This window comes from Pavona decussata, unplaced genomic scaffold (genome assembly GCF_977016875.1).
Source record: "Pavona decussata unplaced genomic scaffold, jaPavDecu1.1 SCAFFOLD_51, whole genome shotgun sequence".
Lineage (NCBI taxonomy): Eukaryota > Metazoa > Cnidaria > Anthozoa > Scleractinia > Agariciidae > Pavona > Pavona decussata.
The window spans coordinates 3,437,130-3,455,468 of NW_028145473.1; the positions used below are offsets into that span (position 1 = coordinate 3,437,130).

Genomic DNA, 18,339 nt, shown 5'->3' on the forward strand with positions numbered 1-18,339 from the left:
ATAATAATATGTCAAAAATAACTAATTAAAAAAAAAGATAATGTGCAACAATTAATCTTGACTAATCCAGTTTCGAATTCACCGAGACCGCTGGGGTTATCCACAATCTGAAGTAAAATATTCACAAATACCAGTGAGAAGATGAACTCTTAAGCCTGGTTTACACGTATGACGCAAGCATAAGCATAAGCACAAGCATAAGCACAAGAAACCTACGAGTAAAGCGGTGCGACGCAAGCATAAGCGCCTTGTGCTTGCGCTTATGCTTGCGTTGTCCCGGTTTACACGTACGACGCAACGACGCAAGCATGAGCACAAGCACAAGAAAATGGAACGATTTCCATTCTCTTGTGCTTGTGCTTATGCTTGCATTGTTGCAAGTGGCTTTTCACAACCTTTAAATAATTTGTTTATTACCTGACAGTTTCCTCTGCTAACGTTTGGTTTTTATACACAGCAACAAAGGCATTCCTTCCTTGTGAATCGGAAATAAGAACCAAAATCCTTATGACCGATACGTATTTGTTAGTAGGGAGTTATAGATAAGACGACGGTGGTGGCAGCGAAAACATTATCTATAAACAGAATATTCACGTTCTTTGCAACTTCATCGCGATAATTCCAGCTTGCTATTATATATATATATTTTTCATTTAAGGCTAATTCTCCTGAGGACATATTCTTACTGCCCGATTACTAAGTTCACTGTATTAAATCAGTAAAAGAGGAAGGAAAATTTGTCGTCGTCTTTTTACGCCCTCCTTCAAAGACTTAAAGGTGAAATTAGGCAATTTCATGTGGTAGTCCGCGTACAGTGACGGCAAAGAAATGTACCAAAAAGTGTGATGCAGGTGCAAAGTTATTATTTTGCTTAGTAAATCTACTCCTTCTTTTGTTATTCTCGTTGCATCTTTAACTCCCTACTGGGTCTGTATTTTGACTGACGGGGGTGGGGGGTGTAGCTCTTAACCAATTTGCTTGCAACCCCCCCCCCCCCCATCCCCTGGTTGTTTTAACATTGCTACGGGCCTGCAGTTCTTATTGGATTACTTCCGCATGTGCACTTGCTAGTAGTGTCCTCTAGAAGAGCGAGGTATGGGGCCTGTTTGTGGACGTGTGAGGGAGGAATATCTGGGCCCAGGTCTTTACACACACGCTGCAACGGATGCCAAAGTCGGCCCTTTGGCGTGGGCAAATGTTTAAGGTGTGATACCTTTGTTCCACTGTGAAAATCACCTGAAAACATTTTTTGGCAACTTGGAATAAATTATTGCGACCAAGTGAGAAGGAAAACAAACACAGGACACCTTTATGTTTGTGCTATTACAAAAGTACTTACCAGCTCTAGGTAACAGCAACTTCATTTTAGTTCAGTCCTATGCCCTCATCGGTACTAAGTTTAAGACTCGCTAAGTGCCCTGTGATATCTTTCGTACAATTGTTGAGAGCCACACATTTGAAATGACCAGGGTAATCACTAAATTGTCCTCACAGAGTAGTCTGACTGAGTAGCGTACTATAGCTGCAAAGAGCCATTACTCACACATTACTTTGACGACGCCGGAGAATAATCATCCTTCGAAAAACTGATTGAAAAAGTGCTAAGTCATTAAACCCCATATATAAGCACCCCATGATGTTCTGGAAACCTGTTTTCAGTAACACTACATCGTTGGTTGCTAACTCCGGGAAATGACAATCATTTAGATTCTAAAAATAATCTGGAGTGTTTGGACAATGACGTAAGTGTTCTGGAATGTTCTAGATGAATTGATTAGGTATAAATTTCCGATGTTCAGGTTTTGTCAACTGTGGGAGAATCAGTGTGAAAACGTAGTATAGGTTTTATCTGCAGCTACTCAGTGTGCGAATTCTGAAACAGTTTCTGGTATAGTTAGGTTGAACTTGGGGTTGCGTGACACGTCACCGGAGTTTTGAAAGATCTTTTGAACGGATGCTCAATGGTCTTCAATGCGTGTGCTGTGAGAAAATAGATTCAATTCAACCTTTGCTGATTAAGCAAATGTATGGCATTTGTAGAAACTTAGTGGTGCAGCATTAAAGGGGAAGGAATAGAAAGAACGGGTATGTTTTATTTAACTCTTTCAATAATCAAAGCTAAATGCGAGTGTGTATTTGTTTTACTTTCTACTCGTAGACGGGAGTTATCAGTTTTGAAATTGCTACAAATATTATAAAACAGACGTTTCTTTTTCCCTGAACTGGAATATTTATCCATGAATAAATGTCTTGACATCCTGATGTCTTGAGGAATCGGCAAATTGTTTGTTTATTAGTAATTTCTCTTCCTTTTCAAATTACCATGTACGACTTCAAGCGCTTGCTCACAGGCATTTTCATCTTGGTCAAGGAAAATACACTGTATGGCTTAAAGTGTAAGCTTATTTCGTGTCCTAAGGAATTAAGACGTTTCTCCAAGACTTTAATTAAAACCCCTAACAATTCACAGCATTTGTTTCCTTTGAAATGTAAGCCCAAATGTAAGCAATACTTGTCGACAACAGTTTGCAATTAGGGAAGTCGGCAAGGTGAATAAATAACCTTGGTAAACATGGCGGGATATCCAGCTCCAATTTGCTTTTCCAGGATAACAAAAACCTCAGGATATGTTTATTCTACACGATGACGAAAGTTTGTTAATGTTGAGTGACAAATTAACATGACTTAAGTTTATTTTTTTGGATTTTGGCCTAATTCGAGTTAATTAGCTTTTATTTTGTCGTTAAATCTTATCTTATTTGAGCCGAACACATTGCAAAAGTTCTCCGATTTTTCAATTGATATTTGTCCATTAGATGTTCAGTATCCACAAATTGAATTCATTGTCATCATCTATAGCTGTTACCAAAGGGACTGAAATGAATTCGAGAGGTAGCGTTGTTACATTGAATGACAAAGTGTTAATAAAATACAAACAACTGTCAGGATCTTGTTCAAAAACAGTGAAAATCTCAATGGTGGCAATTTCCTTGTTGATTCCTGAAACTGGAACGGCTAAAAAATGAATCACTCTTCCAACATGTTTAGTATTTCCAAAATCAACCTGCACCACAGAGGATATATATGCTTGCTATCAGAGGAATCCAGTTTTTGAGCCTTCCATACATGAGATTTTCCATGCACCTTCCTTTCAATAGAGTTTTCCACCAGGGTGAATCGTGAATGTCATGCATAACGTTTTGTTTTTCGTGGCCATAATGACGATTCTGCAGAAGTTCTGAAATGGTTGCGCTTCCATACATTCTCCTCCATCGCGGACCGAGAGGGTAGTACATAAATGTTCTCCTGGCCTTTTTATTAGCCGAATAGCGTTCTGTGCCGCAAACTGGACAGCTGACTAGCTTTAAATAATCGTATCTAGTTGTCTTGCGAAACAAGACACAGTCATTTGGACAAACATGGTGGGTCTCAAAAGGGAGCAAGAAAGGTTTCACAAAATTCCATGCTTCTTTGTAAGTCCCTGGCAGGTTTTTAGGCTGTGGCAGTAATCTCTTCTTTAATCGCAAAATTCCCGAAAGGACACCTTTGCTGATTGATGGATGCTCTGTGAACCACTGGAAATAACCCGCTAGCGTTTGAAGAACAGTAAACTCACTGTTTTTAAAAAGTGGAATTTTTGCTCTTTGGCTTGTATAAAAATTGCTGTCCTGTTCATGAGTTTCGTCTTCGCTTTCTGAGCTAGAATTAATTAATGAACTTGAAGATTCATTTATAAACTGATCATGGTTATCATTTCTCCTAGATGATGGTAAATCGCTCTTTTCTTCATACATAGTCGGGCTACTGTTTTCTGATTCAGAGCTGTATAAATGATCAGTAGTTTTATTCGTGCTCATCACCCGTGCTTGTGTCTCAAACTTGCATCACTTCACAACCGGGATCGTTTCTTTCAGTGATCACAGAATTACTAAACGATTGTTGAGTTCGGCAACGTTTCCTTTTTCCTTCATCTGTTTGCGAGCTTGAAGTGTCAGGTAAATTCTCGCCAACGTCTTCCTGTAGCTGGTGATCGATACTTCCTTCGTCGTCGCTCCCGCTTTCCAGTTCACTTTCGTATCGCCCAAAGGTTTTAAGGTGTCTTTTGACAGCATTTTCAGATTGTAAAGATTGAAATCTGCAAATCGTACACGGACATGGACGGCCTTTCCGGATATTTTTCTTAGCCATGCGAGACTTTTCATTGAAATGTTGTTTTGAATACGGCATGTCAACTCAAGCTTACCGCGCAATGAGTGATGATCAATGGTCCATTCATGGTGCATGCGCCTGTTTAGCACGTATGCGGCGCTCACATGACAACGCTTTAACCATTTATGGGTAATCACGGGGTCATAGTGAGAAAAGGTGCCAAATTAATCTGCCGGTGGACCTCAGTGCTTGTACAAAATCTCTTGGCTCTGCACTTTGCTGTTTGCGCTTTCGGGCGGTCAGAGTAACTGAGATTTTTAGTCACCTTTTCCTTTTCTCAGTTTGGTATAAATAATGGCAAATCAAGCTGAGCAAAACATTGTTCACCAGTTCACACAACTCGTTAAGAAAAACCCAAACCTCCTAGCCAGTGTTTTGCCAGCTACTAGCGTAATCTCCAATGACCAACAAAGTGGTGATGAGAAACCAGACGACGAGATCACCGAAAACTAGCTGAAAACGGCAGAGTTTTTGGCAGCTACAGTGCAGAAGATCTTTTAAAGAAGCGATCTAAGAACGGTAAAGGCTCCAAAGCACAACAGACATTTAGGGTAAGTTGAATTCATTGATCAGTATTATTTACTAATAGGGTTGCTGTGTATTTTCGTCTTTTGATTTTTTCATTGCGCAAAAAGCAGTCTCTGGCATTTCAGAAGAATGAACATATTCTTGTTTGCCTGAAATGATAAGTGAAACACGAAGTATTTTCAAACCTGAATTAATTTTTAGTCTTGCTTACCGTTCAACAAAGGAAATGCCTTGAGTGAAGCGAACCGCTTACATAAAAATGAATCTAGCTCTTTTTAAAGCTTCACATATTGAGTTCCATGTTTGCATACGTTCCAGCTGAGACAGAAAAATAGCCTTGATCAAACAATAATAACCGATTTAAAATTACTCGCCCGGTTATTCCCTGAATTGTACTCTACTTAGTCCTATTACCATTTTTAATTTTCTTTCATAATTTTAATTTCCCGCTCTTTTCTAAAAAAGTGGAGAGCAACCCGCTTGCAATAAATGGAATCAACGCCAAATCGCCCTGTTTTAGGCTTTCTTTTTATACCTGCGCACAGCCAACGGTGCACAAATTTCTTGCCTCATGCAAATGCCAACACTAGTTCTACGCCAGGCACAAAATAAGCAAACAATAAGCAAGGAAATGCTAAACGAAAATGCTGCAAGTATACACAGGATTTGTAAACGGACAAGAAGACATCGCGGTCATACTCGCGTTTAGGTTCGTTCCCGATTTTGTTTTGTGCCACTTCCTAAACAGACGTGTTTTGGTGTGCACTATTTCAGGCGAGTATTTCTGGCGACAGCTATAGCTACGCTTGAGCAGAAACGCATTCTCACAACTAAACTTGTTTAGATTTTGTCCCGAGTGCAACCACAGCCCGGGACCCTAGCCTTGGCATTAAATAGGCCTTATCACGGTTTTCGATCCAATTTTGACGAGTAGGCAATAACAGTGTTTGTATGGAAATCCGATGTCAAATAATTTTCATGAAACATCGCTTCTGAAAAATTCATGTATTGAAAACTTTTCAGTGGCACTAGCTGGACTTTAAGAAAAAACTGGAGGGACATAGAAGTGCTAGAAAGTGTCCAGTCGTGTTCTGAACTTTCCATACATCTTCCTGTATTTTTTCCCCTCGAACTATATATTTTTAGTAGCAGTTCACGGCTGGTTTGCTATACAGACAAAATGTATGGAAAGTTCAAGATAAGAAAAAAAGATAAAAAATATATATCGCCCAACCTGATGGGTTGACTTTACTGCACGGCGATTCGCAGCAATAAATGTAGAAATATGCGGGAGTGGGAACACGTGGCGAATGCCGACGATATCTGACATGCCAGATATCGGCAATTTTATATGCCGATCGGTGTATAAAATTGCCAGGTTTTTTCGCTGGCTTTACTCCATTAATTTCATTGAACTATCTATATGCTCTATTTTGCTATGGAAACGGGCCGATCGATATTCATTCGATAACTTGTACAGACCGCGATGCGAGAGTTGTTGTTGAGAGTTGCCGCTAGACGGTGTGGTCTCTGGGAAAGGCCACCCCTTCTTAGAGATATAGACAACAAAATTTTGGACGCCTTCATAAAGAAGGTAAATTAAATTATAACGTGAATTTAACATTATTGCACCGTTTGGTACATGTCAAATCACAACAGTGTAATCAAACTTGAATTTAAATCAAAACAGTACGAACTGCCCGGCTTGTAGATTCAAAACAGATCCATCAAATGAATGGTTTAGTCTTAATGACTTTAAAGACTAAAGGCTCTAATCACGGCCAGACTACAATTTCAATGCAGTGTTTACGGGTTTGGAAACTATGTGGACTACATTTGTATTGTATATAGTGATAGATAAAATAGTGATCCTCTTGTTATCATAAGGTTTAACAGTTGTATTACATGACATTAACCTTGCGTGAAAAGGCAATTATGAGAGGCAATTTAAGCTAAATCCTTGAAAATATCAGTGATTTGATAAAAACACGGGTTTGTTTGTTGTCTAAACAAGCATCCCTTACAGAAGTTATTTATAATTAAGGAGAAAGTAAACTTTATTGGACTTTTTTAATTCACGTGTTGTTATGTATTTCATTTCTAGGTAATCAAGGCACTCCCACAACTAGGAGGATGTGACAATGAAATCCGGAGAAGGTTGTCAGAAAGCCTGATATATAGGCGAAATCAACTCAACAATACCAAGTATTGGAAACGTGCTAAAATGGTATTTAAAAATGCAGGATACTTAATTCCATACTTCTAGTACTTTATGTAGCCCAATGTCATTAAATATATATTAGGATATAATCATGTAATAAATTATAACATTCATCATAAGTAAAAAAAACTTAACATGCATTATACACAATTGGCCAATAAATTAACATTCTGTCATGACCAGCCAGCATATGGCTAGTATTATCTTGAAGTTTCTGTTATATTATGTAGGCTTCATTATGTGTATTTGAGTACACTTAAATCTAATTAAGGTCCACTGAATATGAGTTGCTTTTTTTGTCTTCACTTAGATTAACAAATACAAAGATGAGGCCTGCCAACGGACCGTACTTAAAATACAGGAACTGCCGGTGAATACTACACTAACTGTAATAGAAAACACTCTTCATCAAGCTCCGAGTGGCACAAGTTGAAAAATAACTTTTTGCAAATGAAAGAAGACATTCCACCTGAGATTGCTAACCCAACAAACAACATGATGAGCAAGTCCCTAACAGAGTGGCTGCTAGAGCGCATGCACTCACTGCATTCAACTTACAAGCATTTTTTTCCTGGAATGTTTCGCATTACTGAGGTGTGCCTTTCTTTGCCGGTAAGCAACGCTTGGCCTGAGAGGGGTGCCTCAGCAATCAATTTCGGATAAGGATGATAAGCCGTAGGTCCTGTCTCACAACACTTGTTCCTAATAATAATCTGTGGGACGTTAAAGAACCAATGGCACTGTTCAAAAGGAGTTCCCAGTGCCATGGTCTATCTGACGAGCGGTCATTGGTCTGGGTGGGCGGGGTGAGATCATATATGGACTGTGGCAGCAGCCAGAAGCGCCTTTTATATGCCGACGTCCGATCTCACCCTCTGGCTCCTCCACAGCATGTAACACTTGGTATGTATCTTTACCACTGCAATAAAAAAAAGGGGGGGAAAGGGATTAACACGCGGATGAGAAGCACAATCAAAGATGATATGCTTGAGGCACTGATGCAAATTTCTATTAATGGTCCAAAAGTAAGGGAATGCACCAGTGTTGTGAAGGAGTCAGTCCAACAGTGGTAAAAGGAGAAGCCTAAAAGAAAGCTGGCCAACACGTCTACAGTTTTAACGAGTGATGCTGCAGTTCAAGTGGAGGTTTCTGAAACTGAAGACGAAGAGCCTGAGAATATTGATGACAGCGAAGCAGTTCAGATTGAGGAAGAAGATCAGCTTCAACTTGAGGTTAATGCTGCTACTGCAGTGATGAAACTACCAGATGGTGGAGACAGTGATTCAGATAGCGCGTTTGAGTCGGACAACAATTATGACTAACGGTATGTGTGTGATACTCTGTGGTAATATCTGGTAAACCGTTACATTGCTTTGCCCTGGCTAACTTGTCCCTGGCCAGCAGTTCTTTATTTATCCCATGCTGCAGTAGTTTAAATAATGTTTAAAAAACGAGCAGGTTTAAAACCACGAAGCACAAGACCAGTGCTTTTAGAACTGATAAAACACATGCTGCAAGTTTTTTGAATGGCTTCAACAACATGCCTGGAAAAGTGTGTGTCAGTAGTGTTCATAACAATCATGCTTTTGTGAACCTAGGAAATTAGCATACGAGCAAAACATTAGGTATTAAATTAGTATGCAAGAAAATCAAATCTCACACATGAACTTTTCTTCTACTAACCGAAGAGGAGATGGAACCAGATGCACCAAGAAAGACAAACAAGTCTGAAAATAAAAAGGGGAGAAGAGTTACTTGTTCCACAGTTGAGAAATGGAAGAATGATATAGCTATTTTTGAAGCAGACACTTGCCTTGGTTATGAAGTTGATCAAAGTAAAATGGGAAAGTTTTGTTCTTCGCTGAAATGCACCGTCTGTGTCGAATTTGAACAAGCGATAAGGCAAAAATGTAAGTTTTCAAGATCGTGGATTGATGGCTCAGCCAATTAGCTTTCCAATGTAATTGATGAATCAAAATTAGATGCGCATAATGAAGCCCTGAGTTTGTACAAGAGAAGAATGGGGAAGGCCCCTTCCCCTCCAGTGCCTACGGGAAACCAGGGACCTCTAGAGTTCAAACTTAGTAAAGAGCAAGAAGAAGTTTTCAAGAAGAAGTTTGACGTTTCATACTTTGTAGTGAAAGAAGAAATGCCGCTTATCAAGTATGAGATCATTCAACTAGAAAAAAGGCATGGTGTTCGGCTTGGCTCCACACACAACAATCATACCGCTGCACGTGAGTTCTTATCCTTTCAAGCAGGGGAGCTTAAGGAACCGTTGTCAAAAGACATAGCCAAAGCAACGTTTTACAGCATCTTGTTTGATGGGACCACAGATAGCTCTGTCACTGACCAAGAAGCCATTTTCGTCCTCTATTTTGATCCAGATGGAGAACCGGCAGTAAACGTCAGCCAGAGATGGCAGTGAAGACGAGGTACCTCTCCTAAAAAGTCTGTCAACTTCGACAGCTCAAGGTGTCGTTGATGGCATAAAGAAGGCTCTTATTGAAGCAGGTCTGAAAGATGTAACAACAGTGACTCCACCTGCAGTGCACGTGGGACTTGGAGGAGATGGCTGCAGTACTTACAGAGGAGAGAAGGGAGGAATAAATGGAATTCTGAAGAAGGAGTTTCCATGGTTTCTATTTGTCTGGTGCATTGCATATCACTTGGAGTTGGCACTAAAAGATGCTCTCAGCAGCACTTATTTTAAAGAAATTGATGACTGCCTACTGAAGCTCTGCTATCTGTACGAGAAGAGTCCTAAACGGCTGCGAAGTCTTCAGGAGCTGAGTAACATTTACAAAGATTCATTAGAGTTTGTTGAAGGATCAGTGAAACCAAATCGTGCGAGTGGAACAAGACGGATTACACACAAACATAATGCGCTTAAAGTCCTGGCCCCAGTTGTTTAAAGAGGGCATAACTTTATCCACTGGATAAGTTGCTATCCAGGGGAGCAAATGTACTCCAACCAATGCCTTTGGCAAGTTTTCAACACAATACCATCTTTAAATTTGACATATGTTTCTACTCTATTCTCAAATTATAGGATTATCGGGAAAATCTTGCACACATTTTATCTTCCGGATAGCGAACTATCCAGTGGATAAAATTATCTGCCCTTTGAACAACTGGGGCCTGGTAGGTAAATTTGGTATTTTCATTCAGCATCTTGTGTCCTGCAGCAGCTACAAATCTGTGAAAGCTGATGATCGAGCCAAACTGAAAGGGTATCTAAGGAAATGGAAATCAGGCAAAATGTTTATCTACTCATGCTTCTTCATTGACCTCTCGGAAACAGCAGCATGTCTTTCAGCTGCATTCCATGAAACAAAAGTTGATGCCGTGACTGTTTCCCTTGCCATGGCAAAGGCCAAGAAACATCTACTTGCACTGAAAGAGAAAGAAGTCGCAAGCTGAGAACCGTCAGGTACTATTTGGCCAAGGTCAATGACTGCTGTTATCAGGGCATGGAATTGCCAGGTCTAGATGATGTGGTTGAACAGCTTAAGAAGGATGGAGGTACACTTGTTGATTTGCTCACTAAAGCAATTTTAGAACGCTGTGAGGGGACTGATCACACGATGGCAATGGCCAAAGTATTAACCATGATGCAAAACTGCATATTTCCGTTTAGCTTATGGAGCATATGCACGTGACGTCATCGCCACCATGTTGGTGTACCGTCAACAAAAGAGATGGTTTGTTATGGTAAACCAACATGGTCACCATGTCATTGTCATTAGAATCCCTTGGGATTGGTTGCATACGTTCTATTCACATTTGCTCCAGCAGTAAATATACTAATTTGCCTCAGTTTCTCAGCACAAGTAAATCTTCAAATGCTATACAAATTTGCATCAGATTTGCTCACCATACCAAAGTTGAATATTTACCAGCATAGCAAATGCTGGCAGGCACTACACAAATCCCACGTTTGCATTTTCGATTGAACACATTAACCACGATGCAAAACTGCAAATTTCCATTCAGTTTATTCGCATTTGCTCCAGGAATAAATTTGCTAATTGTGTCAATAACAAAATGCTTGAATATGATTGTTTCTTAACAGCCCATATTTATAGCTTAATTTCGCTATGTAGCTCCAAAACTGTCCGATTACTAGAAGCTTGTAATCGGACAGGTCAAATCGGACAGTTCAAGAACCAATGAAGATCAAGTGGCAAATGCCACTGGCTAATGAAATTTCACTACATGGCACATGATAACCAATCAAAATCAATGAAAAAATTGTGACCAGGTAAGCTGTCCAGCTTTAACTGGAAAAGAAAAATGTGACCTTCTACGGGAAAACGTACACTAACGAGCTCCCGTTTTCGAACGGAATTCTGTTTGCTGGCCGTTTCTCAGCCGTTTGAACGACTTGCGTATCTATTCGAACGGCTTGAGCATTCGTTCGAACGACTTGAGCAGCCGTGCGAGCCGTTCTGGTATCAGTTCGGTTAAAATCATCACCCATTCGAACGGGTCGTGACATCCATTCAGCAAAAATTTGCATCCGCCCGAACGACTTATGTATCCGTTCGAAAGGCCATTATGAACAGCCGTTCGAAAAGTCAGACAACTCGCTAGAGAAATTGTTTTAAGTTTCTAAATAAAAGCGTCTCAGGCGTAAAAAGCATCAGAAAATAAAATCTCATAATAACCTTTGTTTAATAATTTGCTATACAACTTCGGGTGATTACAACAGTGTTCAGTGCACTGAATGAACACAAAACGTGAAAAACTCGAACAAAAACATTATTTCTGTCAACCACTCACAATTTATCCATTTCCTTCCCATTGTGCCTTTATAATGTGTCATCCCAGCAAAGAATCTTCGTATCTTCTCAGTCTCTGTAGCGTCTTATGTTGTTTACGAAAAAAAAAAGGAATCCTCGGAAGTTTTTATACTCTCAGACCGTGTTTACGATAACGAACACTCGCCCCAGGGCCACCGCGTAATGCGTCGTTATAGCAACCATTCCATCGGTTGTTCCGCGGCGAGGCGTCCATCCCAATTCGATTGAACCAGCGGAAAAGATACTACCACTGCCATAGACTGACAATGGACTAACTAACAGTGACTTTTATTGTTAATATGATAAGATAGATGATAATTAAATGGAACAAACAGAAAAAAATCCAAGCAGGAGTTTGGTAACCGGACGTTCAATTGAGTACGATTAGTGACCGTTCGGTAATCGAGCGTTCGATTGTGTTCGATAGCAGGATACTTTGAGTGAATTGATTGTTGTTGCTGATAAACTTTAATATATGAACACCCACAACAAAGTCTGCCTTTAACAGTACCCTAGGATCGAAAATTTCACATAGCTGAATGAATTTGATTTAATTGGACGAGTCTTTGCTGCGATATACAATGGACATAAACCGACTACTTAATAACGACGTAAAATTCTCACCTCGAATTTACACAAGTTCGCACATTTTGTGTGGGTCACAAGTCGCGCATGGGTCTCAATGACATTGGTAATGGCATTACTTTTTGCACGCACTTCAACACAAGGTTTTTTTTATTGGTGAAAGCGTCGAAGTAATTAGCGAATTGCAAACAGCCTAATGTTTGTAACACGGATAGAAATCTGCTTCAGCGCCAATAGAGAAACTAAACTGCACGTCGCATGAACCTTTTGAGGACGCCAATTAACATGCAAACAAATCTCGCGTGGATCATTTATATGCTAATTTGATCCTATCAATCCAATCAAAATGCTGGAAGTTTGATCCGCTAGACCCTTGGTGAAGCATATAAAAGGAACTCTGTTAGTTCACACTCATTAGTTGCTTCAATCACATGTAAGAGTTTCCAGTCTCATTTCTTCATTCAATTGGCCGCGAAATGTCACTTAGACAGCTTTGCAAGCGAACAGCAAAACGTGTTTCCAGGGCACTGTTTTTCTTTCCGAAAGAGGGAAAGACTGGCATTGCACCAACGCGCCTTATTGTAGAGAAAAACGTCGATCTTACCGTGGGACAGTCTGTTCACGTTAACTGGGCAAGGAAAAAAGTACAGGCAGAGATCATTGCTTTAAACGGTAAGTTTCTATCGAATTTTTAATTTTACACTGTTTACAGTTTGAGGCCGTTTCGCCTGGCAGTCGATTCGCCTGGTCGTATCAAATGGTAGCATAAAACCGAAATACAATAAATTAGCGTATGTTACACTGTCATTGATTCGAGACTGAAATTATTCGCTAAAAGCGAAAATACTCTAAAGCGTTGTACGTTATGGTTATCGATACTTTTACAAATGCTCACCCCTTCCTACGTACCTAAAACTCTACACGTACATTTCACAGATGACGAAACTAAACTGGCCGAAAAAGATTTGGAGTGGTCACAGTAGAACTTGCAGGTGACACTGGAACAACCAGTAGATGATTCGGATGTGTCAGAGCCTCCAAGGAAAAGAGTTGCACGAGAGCAGGTAAAGTTTATTATGTTGCTGATTACTAGATTGCCGCCTCAACAAAATCGCAAATAGTAGATGAATTACCAAAATTCTATGAGCTACCGGCAGAGAAAAATGTAAATTTTCTTGGAAGAAAATGCTGTTCGGATTTTGGGAATGGACTCAATATGTAATAATCTGCTGTTCCTACTTTTCTTTACTTTACCGTGGATTTTTCCTTGTGGATATCACTGAAAACTTTAACAGCGTGTTACTGTGGTTTCATAGAATAAAACGCTGCTCCGTAAATATCGGGTAGTGTTCGCTTCTTCGTTAAAATTTCTTTTTGATCATTTGATTTTCTATCTTTCAGACAGATGACGTGGAAATTCTCCATCCCTATGATCAGTTTTTGGCCGAACAAAGTAAGCGAGAGGTGGATTGGAAAAGACAGCGGGACGCTAAGAAAGCAGGCAAGGTACCTTTCACACCAGCGGTTGCACCTACAGCACCAGTGACATCGGGCATCCAAGATCAGGTTTTTGTCCTTCAGCAACGGCTCGCCACCAAAGAAGATGAATGCCGTGACCTTAAAACGTCAAGATTCTGAGTAACCAGAAGCAAATGCAGGAAGATTTTGTTAAGGTAAAATGTTTATATAATTATGCGCGACATTTTAGCTTGAAATTTGAATGCATAATAAGCCAGACATAAGTTCCAATAATTTGTTGAGAATTTCCAAAGGCTTAATTACAAATGTGTGTGAGGATGGGTTCACTCGGCTTACATTTTTGAATAATAATAAGTGATTGAAATTGAACTTCCAGTGTTCAGAGAGCGAATTTTGAGTAATAAAATGGGCGTTGAATGAGTTATTGTCATTGTTGTTTAAGGTTGGAGCGTGCGTTCGTTCGTTTACGAGTCTTGAGCAATAGGTGATGGTTTTTGAAGCTTTTTATGTTTTGTTTAGAAGTGCATGTTTGGCCGTTTAGGAGTTTTTGGTGAAAGGATTGTCAATCTTCTCCGACCCGTGTAGTGTGAAACTCTAAACGTGTAACAAACTTCTTCACCCAGATGCTGGAGAAAATAGAAGCTTCTGTAATCAACATGGAAGATAGGTTGTTGGAAAAAATACAGGCCTCCGTGTCCAAGTTCGAGATGAACCTTCAGCGACGCATCGACTTCCTGGAGCCGGTACAAGAAGAGGATAACTTTGTGACGGTGAGAAAAGTATGTTCAATCACCCCCCCCCCCCCCCCGAAAAAAAAAAAAGAACCTGTAAAAATTGTTGACAATGTTGGTTAATATGGACGGTTATCACATAATGTGTATGTTAACACTGCGCTTTTTTTTTCAGCAGATCGATACCGCAGTCAACAACGATTCCTTTAGTGACATCCCAGACATCTTGGATTCTTCTGCAGACCAGCCAGACCTGTCAACAATAAACATCGACGAACTACGCAGGCTTTGCAAGGACGAACTACCTGGCGAGACAAGGAAAACAACAACCAGTACACAACAGGATGTTGGCGTGGAGCTGATTGGTAGATGCGTTACCCCGTCGACGATAAAAAGGGTTCAGGAGACCCTGAGAAGAGAGAGAGAACGGCACCTCTGCGCCCTGAAGCTCCTGTCATCTGTCTTCAGTAAAGAAGAGCTAGCCTCCAGCAACACAGATGGAACCTACGACAAAAAATGCCTCGACAGCACCAAATTAAACTCATTAAAATTGTTAGTTTTTACAAAGTTCCCAGCAAGTAATAACGATGAAAAAGATAGGGCCTGGAGGTTCATCAGAGGGAAAAGTGTCGCGCTATTCGCAAAAGTTTAGTTAAGGACTCATCTCCCATGCGTTCGGTGTAATGTCATGTACAAACTTTTTCCTCATGATAGGGTCGAAAATCTTCCTAACTTATGTAATATTATGCTTTTTAGATTAAAATTCACAGTTCTTTGTTTTAAAACTGAGTGTGGTATGTCACCGGAGATGCAACTCGCCAAGACACTTCAGGACACAATAAAGCCAAATTAAGCAACTTTTTTCTAAGAAGAATTAAGTTAATGTAAACGTCAAATTTATAAATATTTCGACGATTTGCTCCAAGAATTGAATATTTTCTGTTATTTGGACAAGCAACTTTCATGAAGGCCATAATAACGTTGTGTTGTGTTTTGTCTTTCGCGCTCCCCTGACAAAAAGAACACCTGGTCGCAGGTTACATTCGGGAAGCGGTTTTTGTCTTTAGTTGTCATAGAGAAGTGTTGTAAAGCGGTTTTTGTCTTTGGTTGTCATAGAGACGTGTGTTCCTTGACAAAAGGACTGGGACTTGGGGCCAATTATCTGCATTATTGAAAAAACAAGATGGCGAACGGAGCACACACTGAAACGATTGTGTTCACACTTTTTATGCAGCTTTTTCCAAAAATATGTCACTGAAGAATCGGACAAACCTTATTTAAAACCACACGATAACAGCAGAAAACATTGCAGACAACAGCTACCGTACTAATGTTGAAAATCCCACCAAAGTCTACGGTATTGTAAAATGCAACTCGCTACACGAAAACATAAAACTTTATGGTTGAGTTCTTTAGTTCAGTTAGTCTGTGCAAATTTCGGTCCGTTCTTCTTGTGCAGAAACAATCCGTTCGCTCCTTCAAGCAAGTCGTTTATTCAAGTCGTTCGCTCATTCAAGCGAGCCATTTGCTCGTTCGAGCAAGTCTTTCGCTCATTCAAGCAAGCCGTTTGCTCGTTCAAGGAAGCCGTTCACTCGTTCAAGCGAGCCGTTCACTCTTTCATTCAAGCTGTTTGGTCGTTCACTTCACCCGTTTCGAACGGCCTTTCTATCCGTTCGAAAATTTTCATGAGCCGTTCGCCCATTCTTACAAGCCGTTTGGAGTACTTAATTAGCCGTTCTGTTGTTCACCTTGGCCGTTCGAATGGCTTATCAACCCGTTTCCTACCTGATCGATACCCATGCGTTTCACCCGTTTCACGGATACCCGTTAGTGTACATTTTCCTGTGGAAGGTCACAAATGGAGGAAACTAACTGGTCCAGTGACTTTTATTGAGACATTTTATCTTTAGACTTTGACAGCTTGTTTAATACAATTGATTTAGAAAGCCTTGGAAGTAAAGAAAATAGCGATAGTCCTTGGAGTCTTAAATACAACAAACCGAGAGAGCGAGCGAGCGGTCCTGGCGGATACAACAAACAACTTACCGGCACCAGACGAGTCCAGGTTTCCACTTACTTCCACTGACCAAATCCAAGAAACAATTAAAGAAGCACAAAACAAGAACACAAAAAGAAGTACAAATATGTGCATGAGAGTTTGGTATTCCTGGGCAAAGTCACGTCAAATCAACGAGAGTATAGAAAAAAAAAATTTATCTGGAAGTGAGAAAGCAAGACGGCTCAGAGTATGAACTGGACTCACTTAAAGTTATGCAAGCGGCCCTGGAACGGTACCTATCTAGCCAGAAATATCCATACAGTTTGATAAATAGTCTGTAGTTCTCATCTTCAAGGGCTGTTCTTGAAGCAAAAGCAAAACAAGTACAAATGAATGGTTACTGCAAAAGAAAGAATCACAACCTGCCGTACAACTCTGCCGAAGAAGAGTCCTTCTGGTCAAGTGGTATGTTAGGCGAGCATGATGGAGTGGCTCTCACAAAGGTTTACTTTGGACTTCGTGGCCGTCAAGACCATTACGACGTGTATGTACAAGATTTTGAAGTTGCGTGGATCAAGATCCGGGGAGGAGAATTGGCAAAGTGCGTTTGTTTCAATGAAAATCCAACAAAGACCCGTTCCAGTGGCCTTTCAGCAAAACACAGAAAAACTCCTCAAGAGATGTGGGCCACAGACGGTGGACCAAGAGATCCAGCCCGGGTTTTTGAAGAATTTCTGAGAAGGCACCTTTGTACTTGGCAATAATACAGCATCGGAAAACCGAAGTTTGGTATGCCAAGTCCAGGATGGGCAAACACAGACTTGGAAGCATTATGAAGACCCTAGCACAGACGATCAGCATTGATGGAAAAAAGATTTCAAATCATTTCACCAAAAAAGCAGTTGTTGCCAAATTGAAGAAAGCCGGACAACCAAGGCACAAAATAATTCAAATCACGGGCCATGCAAACAAAACCGCGCTCGATGAGTACGACGAGATTGATGAAGAAGAAAGGAGGACTCTGTCACAAATCATAAGCGGCTATTCTGGACCATCCACAACGACAAGTTCTTCCACAGCATCGCTGCCAAGCTTGAATTCATTGCCAGTTCCACCTTCAACAGATGATGTTGTGCCATCGAGCAAATATGCAACGTCTTTATCAACTTCGCTAGGTGCAGCCATCAGCCAAGCAGGCGCTTATTCTCTCGCCCATCAGTATTCTAACATCCAGTCTCCAATTACACGAACAAACGACCCAGCAGTTCAGCAATTCCACAACTGCAGTGTAAACATCCAAAACTACTTTGGGCCGCAGTCAACAAATCAAGCCAGTTCTTCGAGAGTAGAATTTCAGATCGGCGAGATAACAAGCCCAAGTATTCCAAGACGAAAGCGTAAATGAGCTTACATTATTGACTCTGATGAAGACTGAATTTGAACACTGACTGTTTTCTCTCACATACTTATTAATTTTTTTTTTTTGTACTTAACTATTTACAGTATTAAATGTGTTAAGGGCTAGGAAGCCTATATAGAAGCCGGGGGCATATTAACTATAGGCTTCCTAGAACTATAGGATAAACCATAGAAGTTAAGGGTACTGATTGAAAATTCCAATTAATTTTTTTTAAAGAAGAAAAAAAGAAAGAAAAAGAGGAAAGGTAAAGAAAAGGTGTGTGGCTCAACAAAGAGTCAATTTAACTTAGAAAGAAGGAATTTTTTAAGTCTTTTGCCAAGCAAACTGATACTTTCATTGTTTTGAATTTCACGACTTAGCGA

At 40.3% G+C, this 18,339-nt stretch overlaps 1 protein-coding gene and 3 pseudogenes across 1 annotated transcript; all 4 read left to right on the forward strand.

The window, feature by feature from the left end:
• The first annotated feature begins 7,917 nt into the window (after positions 1 to 7,917).
• On the forward strand, positions 7,918 to 8,350 carry LOC146481108 (uncharacterized; annotated as a pseudogene).
• A 628-nt stretch (positions 8,351 to 8,978) lies between these two features.
• LOC146481109 (zinc finger protein 862-like) lies at positions 8,979 to 10,381 on the forward strand. Its single transcript, XM_085109012.1, has 3 exons — positions 8,979 to 9,359; positions 9,394 to 9,854; positions 10,099 to 10,381. The coding sequence occupies exons 1-3, from the start codon at positions 8,979 to 8,981 to the stop codon at positions 10,379 to 10,381; spliced, it is 1,125 nt and encodes a 374-aa protein (XP_084965138.1).
• A 50-nt stretch (positions 10,382 to 10,431) lies between these two features.
• On the forward strand, positions 10,432 to 15,210 carry LOC146481110 (uncharacterized; annotated as a pseudogene).
• Positions 15,211 to 16,416: 1,206 nt separating this feature from the next.
• Positions 16,417 to 17,992, forward strand: LOC146481111 (uncharacterized protein KIAA1958-like; annotated as a pseudogene).
• Positions 17,993 to 18,339: the final 347 nt, after the last annotated feature.

What these genes read in the sequence shown, in the direction of transcription:
- LOC146481109 (XM_085109012.1), top strand. Translation starts at nt 8,979, where the DNA reads ATGGGGAAGGCCCCTTCCCCTCCAGTGCCTACGGGAAACCAGGGACCT. An exon ending in ATCCAGATGGAGAACCGGCA is followed by an intron (nt 9,360 to 9,393) that starts GTAAACGTCAGC and finishes AGTGAAGACGAG; the next exon opens with GTACCTCTCCTAAAAAGTCT. An exon ending in AAACATAATGCGCTTAAAGT is followed by an intron (nt 9,855 to 10,098) that starts CCTGGCCCCAGT and finishes GAACAACTGGGG; the next exon opens with CCTGGTAGGTAAATTTGGTA.